At 38.3% G+C, this 11,161-nt stretch overlaps 1 protein-coding gene across 1 annotated transcript in view; it reads right to left on the bottom strand.

Annotated features, from left to right (window-relative positions):
• The window catches only part of LOC104859699 (rho GTPase-activating protein 19), a gene marked incomplete at its 5' end in the record, with an annotated part of 34,839 nt that overhangs the window by 15,939 nt on the left and 7,739 nt on the right, over positions 1 to 11,161 (bottom strand). Inside the window, 3 exons of the mRNA XM_033760680.1 lie at positions 3,048 to 3,239; positions 4,835 to 4,900; positions 9,760 to 9,846. Of these exons, the coding sequence (XP_033616571.1) occupies positions 3,048 to 3,239; positions 4,835 to 4,900; positions 9,760 to 9,846 (345 nt within the window). The remainder of the gene's footprint in view (positions 1 to 3,047; positions 3,240 to 4,834; positions 4,901 to 9,759; positions 9,847 to 11,161) is intronic.

Below are 11,161 nucleotides of genomic sequence, written 5' to 3'. Positions count from 1 at the left end.
ACAGGTCATAGTGGTGCACACCTGTAATCCCAGCACTCGGAAGGCTGAGGCACGAGGATCACAGTGAGTTCGAGACCAGCCTGGGCTACATAGTGAGTTCCAGGTCAGTCTCAACTACATAATGAGACCCTGTCTCAAAAAACCAAAAAAAAAATTTTTTTTTTTTATTTTAAAAAGAAGAAAACAAAATATAGTACCCAAAGCCAGGTGTGGTGGCACACATACCTGTAATCCCAGCACTTGGGAGGCTGAGGCAGGAGGATCCTCACAAGTAGGCCAGCCTGGGCTATATAGTGAGTTTAAGGCCACCTTGAACTACATAGGGAGACTCTGTCTCAATTATAATGATGATGATGATGCACCGAATTAAAGAATCTACTCTTCTGCCTTTTTAAGTATACGTTTTAAATTTCTGAATTTACTGTAAACATGTACATATCTTTATCATTTCAGATACTGGAGGCTAAAAGATGACTTATTTTAATGTACAGGTACCAAGAAGTTAATTTTTGCAGCAGATATAAACTTAGTTACCTCTAAAAACTTAGCTAGTAAGTATTCTTTCTAAACATATTGGGATGTGTAAAAACTCACCATTTCTGACTATGTTGATAAGTGCACAACAGGGTGGATTATCTCATCCAGCTGGGGGAAGTGTTAATTGACAAAATGTTCTGGAAAGCTCTTTAGCGGTGTATATCCAGAGCCTTTCAAAAAGGCCTATTAAAAAGTACGCACCACCTATAAGTGTTTTGGTAAATATTCTTACCAAAAAGAAACTGACCTGAAGGGCTGGGGATTTAGCTCAGCGCTTCGGTGGCCTGCCTTGCAAGCGCAAGGACCTGAGTTCGATCCCCGGTACCAAAAAAAAAAAACCAAGTATATGATATTGCTATGCATGTGGCACATGCCCATAATCCCAGCACTCTAGGAAGCTGAGGAAGAAGGGTCACGAGTTTAAGCCCAGGCTGGCAACTTGGTGACTTCTCAAAATAAAGAATAAAAATAGGCTGGGGATATAGCCCCTGGGTTCAACTGCTAGTAACAGAGAGGCAGGCAGACAGGCAGACAGACAGACACAGACACACAGACACACACACACACACACACACACACACACACACACACAGTATATAACTATGTAAATGCATATTCATAAGAAAAAGACTAAAAGACATGCCCAAAATATAAACATTGATGGAGCCAGGTATGGTAGCACACACCTGTAATCCCAGCACTTAGGAGGCCAAGGCAGGAAGATCGCCAGGAGTCTGAGGCCATCCTGGGCTCAGCAGTGCATTCAAGGCCAGCCTGAGCCACATAGCCAGGCCCTGCCTCAAAAAACCGAAACAAATATTGGTAGAATAAGGGCAGGGGATTTGGTTCAGTAGCGCCCATGCCTACCTTTCAAGTGAAAGGTCCTGAGTTTGATCCCTAGTACCAAAAAAAGCAAATATTGGTAGAATGCGTGATTATTGCTTTATCTTTGTCTGTAATTTCCTGTTTTTCAAAAAAAAAAGCAAAAATAATGTTTTTCCTTTTATATTACTATATTTTAACCCTCAGTGCTCTTCTTGAAAGAAGTCATTATACCCATCCTACATGAAACTGTTGCTTCAGTTTCTAAAGAACATTAAGTCACTCGCTAACTTTAAGTCCACAACATAGTCAGCCAACATCCTACAAATTTCAGTCATAGAATGATTTGTCAGATCTTCAACTCCATAAAGAGTAACAAAAACAGTCTTACATAGAATAACTTAGAAAAACAAAAAAAAGCTTAGTTCATTTACACCTGACCCTATGCTTGATATGAGGCATAAAATAAATGAAAACAAAAATAGACTCTTCCCCTAAGAAGGTCCTAAGCTGAATAAGAAACAAGAGGCTGGCCGGGGATGTAGCTCAGTGGCACTGTGCCTGCCTGGCAAGCACAAGGTCCTGAGTTTGATCACTGGTAATAGTGGGGGGTGCGTTAACAAGAAATAAGAGGCTGCCTGTTACAGTCTAGATTTAAAATTCCTTCTCTCTGCTCACTTGAGCAGCACATACACTAAATGTCCCCTCACCCCCAAAGTCCATGTATGAAAAGCTCAGTGCCCAGCTTGTGCTGCTACTGGGAAGCGGCAGAAACTTACAGAAGTGACACATACCAGAAGGTTTTAGCTCACTGAAGAAGTGCCTGCCTTCAAAGAGGATTGCTGCTGGGTCCTAGTCACCCCCCGCTATGAGATATAAAGTTTTGTCACATCCTCCCTACCACCATGTTCTACCTTACTACAGGCCAAAGAACAACAGAGCCACTTGATCATGGACAAAAATCCCTAAAAAGTGTAACCCAAAACAAAGCTCTCATATAAATTGATTAGCCCAAGCATTTGCTATAGTAATAGAAAGCTGACTTATGTACTGGTCCTGCCTATTCAGCTAAAATTCAAGAGATTGAGATAAAATAAATTTTGTGAGAAAGAAACTACCCAAGTCATCAGGATCTACTCAAACTATGCTTTGAGTATCCAACAAGGCAAATGAAAGACCTAATTTTGCTCCCATAATTCCAAAATCAACTCAGCCAGAATTCCTACTTTATAGTATCAGACTAGGACCTTGATTTATAGTGCTCTACAACTACAAATAACTCCATTAGTAAGAGTTACCACTTGCTAGACACTCTATGTACATTATCTCTAAATGAGAAAACTGAGATTCAGAAAGTCAAGTTACCTGCCAGGAAAATTTAGTGTTTTAAATTTGAAATAACATACTGGAACTGCTGCTTCCCTCTAAGCAAACTTGATGTTCTTTATTACCAAAATCAGAGAAACTTTAACCACCTGGAACCTCCTGTTTACCTGGAGAAATCCAAGAGCCTCCACTCTTTTCTCCAGTGGGGCTGTAGTCATTGAGATTACAGAGACAAGCTTGCTGAGCCAAAGCTTGTCCCAGTGACAGCCAGAACCAAATGAGATCCTTACTATATTCTCAGTGACTTTTCAAACACAATCAGATTTCTAGAGCTCCATTAGTATCTCCCTGCCTTGAGGCACCTGTCTAATAAGGTGTTTCTTCTTTGCTGACTCTGGCATATTGTGGACATGCTGGAAGAGCTCTTTCAGTGCCTCTTCTGTACGCTGCTGGACCTCCTCCTGCTGAGAGCAGGCATATGCCTGGTTCCATTTCTGAGATGTTCCCAGCTGGAAAGACTTAGCATGACATGAAGCTGTCAGATCAAGGTCATCCTAAAGAAAATTTAAAAGAAATATGAATTAATGTCTTACTGGCTTTGTTTTTGAGTTTCCACAAAAATCAGGGGGGAAAAAGGCATGGGAACTTAATATATACTCCAATACCCAAGAATAAGAAAGATCTTATAACCATGAGACAAAGAATCTATTAGTAGGGGCCGGGAATTTGGCTCAGTGGTTCCACCGCCTGCCTCACAAGCACAAGGGCCCAAGTTCAATCCCCAGTACCATAGGGAAAAAAAATCTATTAGTAAAGGTTAATAGTCCACTCTCTCAACCTGCCCAGAGAACCTAAATGCATCTAGAATATTGCTACCAAGAGTTACGTTTGCAGAAGACTTCAGTTTCTAAAACATCATTTCATCTCATGTAATCTTCACTGCTATCTTACAAGATAAGCCAGACAAGTATCATCAGTCCCACTGAAAAACTGAGATTAAGTTATAAAGTCACCTAGACGCTGAAGTGACAGGTACACCATGGAACACAGGGTATAGCTTCTTGGCTAGTGCTCTTTCCCATACATGACAATTTAATGTGACAACTACTTGGCAGTGGTAAAAGAATAAAAACAATAACTCTTTAAGAAAAGCAGCATTCTAATTAAACTAATCAAATACTGTTTTCCTGGACGCACTAAATACTTCTCTAACACATCGTGGTAAGGTTTTTCTAACTTTACATTATTAAAACTCAATAATTGTGGGGCCAGGGATTTAGCTCAGTGATGTCAATGCCTGCCTCACAAGTGCGACGACCCAAGTTCGATCCCCGGAAAAAAAAAAAAAAAAAAAACCTCAATAATCATATGTAATCTTCTATTAATAAGTATCACACATTTCCCTGTTTAAGATCCTTTGGCCTTGTCTTTTTTTAGCCACTTGATAGTTTTACCATGCCACTGAATTATGAGTAAGAATGAATTATATAAAACTGTATTTTTGTTATTATAAAGTATTTAATATATTTGCTATATACAATTGTATTGTTTTTATTTTCTATTTCCCATAGCTTCATTTGATTTCTTGTTTGGGGTTTTTGGTTTGTTTGGGTTTTTTTTCTTTTTTAAATCTTCTAACCTTAATTCTCCTTGCCTGAACTAAGAATAGTTTCCTTTTTACACTTAGTTACACTAGCTAAACTGTTTTGGTATTTGAACATGGTTTGTCTCCCAAAGGTTCAATCCTAGAAGCTTGGTCCTCAATGTCATGGTGCTCAGGTGGTAAAACCTTTAAGAGGTGGTTCTAATGGAATGTAATTAGGTCATGGAGATTCCATCTCCAGGAATACAGTACTGTACTCCTGCAGAATGGGTTAGATCTTACGGGAGTGAGTTAATTCTTTCGACAGTGGGTTGTTATACAGTGAGGCCACCTCCTATACCGAGTCTCTTTGATACAAAGCTGTTTCCCTTTCTACCTCTCTGTTAGGTTCTGATATAGCTAAGGATCCCGGTACCATACTGTTTGGACCTTCCAAACACTAGCATCATGGGCCAATAAATTACTTATAAAGAAAAAGAGAAAGACAGACAAACACAGACAGAAGCAAAGAAAGAAAGAAAAAGAAAGTTAGTTTTGTATTCTTACCTTTGACAATTGAGTTCTGGAGCCCAAATAATGCAATCTGGCACATTCCCGAATATAACCAGGAGCCTGAACAGAACATAAAAGAAAACCAAGACCCAGTGTTGAGCAATACCTAAAATTCTTTCATGTCATACGCACACACAAAAAATGGTTCTCAATATATCTGACTGGTAGATTACTTTGGAGAGGCCAAACATTACCCAAAATGCCCTATTCTATAGCTTCCTTTTTCTTGACACCAAATAGATAGATACCTTAACAAATGTGATGGGAAAACTGTGAGAAGATACTGATATAATGGTTGCTATTTTTAAAAAATCAAATATCACCAGTGATTTAGCTCAGTGGTGCCTCTGCCTGCCTCGCAAGTGCCAGCTAGGCCTGGAGTTCAATCCCCATTACAAAAAAAATAAAATAAAATATGGCATGTATACACTTAAGTGAGCCAGACACAAAAATATAGACATTTCAGTAATGCTTACATCTGACCAAAAACATCTCCAAAATCCTTACAAATTGCAAGGGGGTCTCCAGAATCATTATATAGAAAATATCATTTATGATTATTGTAGGATAGAATTATGTGACAAGTCTTAGTAGTAGCATAAAATAATACAGCCATTCTTTTACTAAGTGTAAAATAATATAATACTGTGGAGAATAAGGCAATCTAATGAATTACATTTGCATTTACTCATCCAGAAATCTCACTTCTGAAAATCTATCCTGATGATATAACTCCAGAAATCAAAACATACTTTTCTAAGATACAACCTAAATATACAACCAAAAGATACAACCTAAATATTCATTAACAGGAAACTGATTAGTAAGCTTTTAAAAATCCATACAGCACAATACTGTGCAGTCACTAAGAGGTAAAAAAAGAAAAGGAGAAAAACAGAGAGCAAGAAAGAAGAGACAAACAGAAAGACAGACTGAAAAAAAAGACAAAAGAGAAAAAGAAAAAGGAAGGTGGTCAAGAGAAAGGGAGGGAGGCAGGGATACAGAATAGCATGTAGGGGCCGGGGATTTAGCTCAGTGGTTCCACCTCCTTCCTTGCAAGCACAAGGTCCTGAGTTCGATCCCCGGTACCAAAAAACAAAAAAGAAAAGAAAAGAAACACTAAGAAGATAAACTAAAATTAAGGAAATTGGTTAGGGAATAATTTCTCTAAATAAAACTTTTAATACAGTTTTGACTTCTGAATCATATGAATATATTACAGGTTCAAAAAGTTAAAATTAAATCTGCAAGGAAAAAACAAGAACGAAAATAGGAAAAAAATGAACCTACCTATATATTAAATTCGCAAAATGAGTACAGAGAAATAAATTATTTCATAAAACTTTATTCTGATGATACATCCTTAATGGCTGTATTCAAGCAAAAAGGAACCATAAGGAAATCTTCAACTTCAGTTAGCAAATTTACATAGTTTACTATTAGTAGCAATCACTGTATTATTTTGAAACTAATCTAAGTATATTGTAGGAAAAAGCAAATAATACATATAAATACTACGAAAACCTGAAATTTGTAGTGTTACAAAAAAAAGCTAGAAATAGGAAATAAAAGAAACCAAGAGCCAGGCATGGTGGTACACGCCAGCAATTCTAGCACTCAAAAGGCTGAGGCAGGAGTTTGAAGCCCTGAGTTTGAAGCCAGCCTGAGCTACACAGCAAATTCAAGGCCAGCTTGAACTGCATAGTAAGTCGCTGTCTCAAAAAAAAAAGCAGCCAGGCCTGGTGGTGCATCCCTGTAATCCCAGCACTGGGGGGCTGAGGCAGGAGTGTCCCTGGGAGTTCAAGGCCACCTGGGCTACTTAGTGAGTTCAAGGCCAGCCTGAAATGCGTGGCAAGATCTTGTCTCAAAAAAAAAAAAAAAAAAACAAGGAAGGCCAGGTATTTAGCTTAGGGACATCACATCTGCCTTGGAAGTGCAAGGTCCTGAGTTCGATCCCCAGTAATAAAAAACAAAAACAAAGGCCAAGAAAAAGCTCTAAATTGTCAAATCTGAATTGGTATTATTAAAATGAACTTAAAATTTCTTCTCTAAAAAAATTTAAAATCAGGCTGGGGAGCCGGGGATTTAGCTCAGTGATTCCACTGCCTGCTTCACAAGCATAAGGTTCCAAGTTCGATCCCCAGTACAAAAAAAATTTTTTTAAATCTACTGCCTTGTCCTCAAAGAACCTAGAAAACACAATGATATCCTAGAAATAATGAATATACCTAACATCATTCAAAGAAACTAGGGCTCCTTGATGAAAATAAATATTCTAGATCCAGGGCAGAGAAAATACAAAGTGAGCTTGGGACTTTTTATGCCATAAAGGAAACACTCAAACACTAGTGGAATCCTGTCAAAAAAAGCAGAATAGGGTGTGACTTAGTGGTAGAGCATTTGCCTAGTATGTGCAAGGCCCTGGGTTCAATCCCCAGGACCACACACACAAAAAAAAGCATTATTATACAGTCCATCAATGCTACTTCTGAATACATAACTAAAAGAACAAAACTCAGGGTCCTGAAGAGCTATTTCATAGCCATGGTTGTAGTGGACTTTTTCGCAGTAGCCTAACCACAGAAGCAACCCTAAGTATCTATCCTCAGATAGCTGGATAAGTAAAATATGTTATATATACAAAATAGAATACTAAGCAACCTTTAAAAAAAAGGAAATCCCATCACATGCTATAGTGCGGATAAAACTTGAGGATATATGAGTAAAATAAGCCAGTCACAAAAACATAAATATTGTATGATTTCACTTATATGAAGTACTTACAGTAATTAAACTCATAGAGACAGAAAGCAGACTGGTGGATGCTAGGGACTAGGTGAGAGGGGAATAGAGAATTATTATTTAACAGTAGAGTGTTTCAGTTTTACAAAATGAGAGAATTCTGAAGACAGATAAGAGCGATGACTGCACACGTGAATGTATTCAATACCACTGAACCATATTTAAAAATGGTTGAGGCTATCATGTCTCTTCAAGATAGCCCGCCTTATGCTGTACAGTGTATTTTTTTCCATTTTTCTTACTTTTACTTGGCCCAAACTTGCTCTGAAGAGCCTATTTTTCCCTACCTTTAATAAATATGAAACTGCAAAAAAAAAAAAAAAAAGTCAAAATAGCCAGGTTTGGGAGTGCACACTTGTAGTCTCAGGTACTCCAAAGACGGAGGTAGGAGAATCACTATTAATGAGTTCAAGAGCAAGCTATGCAACACAGCAAGACTCCCATCTCAAAAAATCTAGATGATCGGTTTTATGTTTGTTTGTTCATTTCAGGGTGAGCGTCTCGAATCTGAAAATCCAAAATCTGAAACTATCTGAGCACCAACATGATGCCACAAGGAAAGTTCCGCCCCTGCTTTCATGTGTTGAATCACCATCAAAACTCAGATGCGCAGCCGGTGGCACACGCCTGTAATCCCAGCACTCGGGAGGCTGAGGCAGGAGGATCGCTGAGAGTTCAAGACCAGCCTGGGCTACATAGTGAGTTCAGGGCCAGCCTGAACTACAAAGGGAGATTCTACCTTAAAAAAAACTCAGGTACAATAAAGATACTGTATAAAATTACCTTCAGGCTATGGGCATAAGGTGTTTATGAAATATAAATGAACTTCATATTTAAACTTGGGTCGCATCACCAACACACTTGTTATGTACTTGCAAACATTCCAAAATCCAAATATGAAATATTTCTGGTATCAAGCATTTCAGGATAAAAGATAATCAACCTGTATTTTACCATAATTTTTTAAATGACTATTAAAATTAAAAAGGAAGGAAATTCTGACACATGCTATAAAATGTGTTAACCTTGAAAATACTTTGCTATGTGAAATAAGACAGTAATAGATACTGTTAGGGTTCTACTTATATGAACTGTGCAGGGCAGTCAAATTCACAGAGACAGCCAGAAGAATGGTGGTTGAGGAGAAGAGAATGGGGAATCACCTTTCAATGGATATAGAGTTTCAATCTTGCAAGATGAAAAGAGTGATGTTTGCATAAAACATGAATGTACCTAATGCCTTAAAATTATACGCTTTAAAATGGTTACGATGGTAAATTTTATAAGTATTTTACCATAAGAAAAAAAAAGGACCCAGAACTGAATGATCTTGGAAATTCTCAGCCTGTCCAAATGGAAAAGATACTAAAAGTAAGAGATTCACTCTCAAAAAAATATACTCTAAAAAAAGGCCAAGGTTACAACTATACAATCTTTCTCTAAAACTAGAAATATCAGGGCCGGGGATTTAGCTCAGTGGTTCCACCACCTACCTTGCATGTGCAAGGTACCGAATTCAACCCCCGATGCACACAAAAACAAAAACAAAAATAGAAACATCAGAAGTTCAGAGTATTCAGTCACACTAGGGCCCTTCTGAGAATGTAAGAGTGCGCTTCCCAGATCATCTCATTTGAACCTTTAGACAGCTTAAAGCAGGAAACCAAGGTAGAGGATTTATCTTCAAAAAATTTGTGTACATAGCTTTTGTCTAATGGAGTGAACCTCCCTGAAATCCACAGAAGACTCACGAGTTCTTGAAAAATTATGTTGGCAGAACCATTGCTTGTTTGGACTGAGAGGACAAAGAGTACAAAATGAAAGGGGCCTGTAGACTCAAAACTCAACTAGGAAGAAGCAGGAAGGACAAAGCTAGGCAGCTGCAGCATGTGCTGCCTTTCATGAAAAGGCAGGATGACTCAGAAGAGCAGAGCTAATTACCTAGAGGACTGGGACCTACTTAGCCTCCTATTCTTCCCCACTTGGTAGGGCTTTGCCATTGCCCATTCTGGTTCCCAGGACCTTTCTTATCTAGAGGTTTACTTTTTCTTCTTATCTAGAATTCCACTTTGTTCCACCTTCCTTATCCTGTTAACAAAATGCAATCCCTCACTTACGTTAAAAAGTTTCTGGGAGTGTTTGATCATAAAAGCCATCCCATTGTTTAGCTTTGTGATATTTTCCTGAAGGTCATTTGCAGTAACCTATTCAAAGAGAAAGAGACCAAAAAGGGGGTTTTACAGGCTGAAGTACTACTTACCAATAAGCTTATTCTTTCAAATGCATGATTATTTCTAACCCTAACCAAGGTACCTCTAGACATCTGATTCCAAAAACACTGGTTTTGGGTTCAGTAGGTTTCCACTAGATATGACATAATATAAAGAATTACCACGTGTCCCTGAAGCAACCAGGAAATCCATGAGAGCCAACTTCATTTCCTATTTCTATACCTCTATACATTTCTTTTTGTTTTGTTGGGGGTTTTTTTGTTGTTTTTTTTTGGTACCAGGGATCAAACTCAGGACCTTGTGTTTGTGAGGTGGGTAGTGGCACCACTGAGCTAAATCCCTGGCCCTCATTTTCTACTTCTGCTTGAAAATAGACATATAAGCAAAGTTGCACAAGAAAATCTAGTCTAGCATTCAAAACTGGAAAGGAAGAACGCTGCCTATACCAGCTATCAAGGACACGACCTCTTCAGAGAAACTGGAGTATCTCCAAAGACAAAGGAGAACTGTCACAATTGATACTAAAGGTGACATCTGTTTCTTAAAAATACAGTCAAATTGTTATTGATTCCCTTCTCTTGTTTCTCCTGCCTTTTTTAAAAAGTACTTCAGCACTTCCACTACGCCCAAACCCTCACCTCAGCATGAATCCTTGTATTTGATCTGGACCCCTTACATACTTTTTTATTTTTATAACCACAGTTTACACCTTTTCCATAGCTGCTCCTCAAATCCTTCATGATGAAGTTTGGTCTCCTTAATCTGGACAACTGGTGTTTCCTCTCCTCCCAACCCTCACCACAGCCTCTTCCTGGCCCAAAACTTTCTTTTTTTTTAAATCGTCCTTTAGTAGGTAAAATGTTCTAGACAACCTTTCTCCTTTACTTTCCTTTTCTTGTGTCTTATAATATCAAAAATATTTTCATACATCACTATAACCTATTTCTATTGTCTTCCCAGCAACCTTGTGAAGTGGTAAAACTACTAATATAATCAGTTTACAGAGAAGGAACCTAAGTATTAAAAGGTATAAAAATGTAGATAACAGGGCCAGGGATTTAGCCTAGTGGCACTGTGCCTGCCTTACAAGCACAAGGTCCTGAGTTTGATCCCTGGTGCCAACAAACAATTACAAATTTTTAAAATAAATAAACAAGACCCAAAAAACGATACTGAGGATATTGCTCAGGGATGCAGATCAGTAGCACGGTGCCTGCCCAGAATGCAAGGTGCACAAACTACAAGCTCCTGAGTTTAATCCCTGGTGCCAAAAAAAAAAAAAAAAAAA

The sequence above is a fragment of the Fukomys damarensis genome, unplaced genomic scaffold (genome assembly GCF_012274545.1).
Source record: "Fukomys damarensis isolate Sample0158 unplaced genomic scaffold, DMR_v1.0_HiC HiC_scaffold_73640, whole genome shotgun sequence".
NCBI lineage: Eukaryota > Metazoa > Chordata > Mammalia > Rodentia > Bathyergidae > Fukomys > Fukomys damarensis.
Note: the sequence above shows the minus strand (reverse complement) of the source record. Positions and strands in the feature narration are given on the sequence as shown.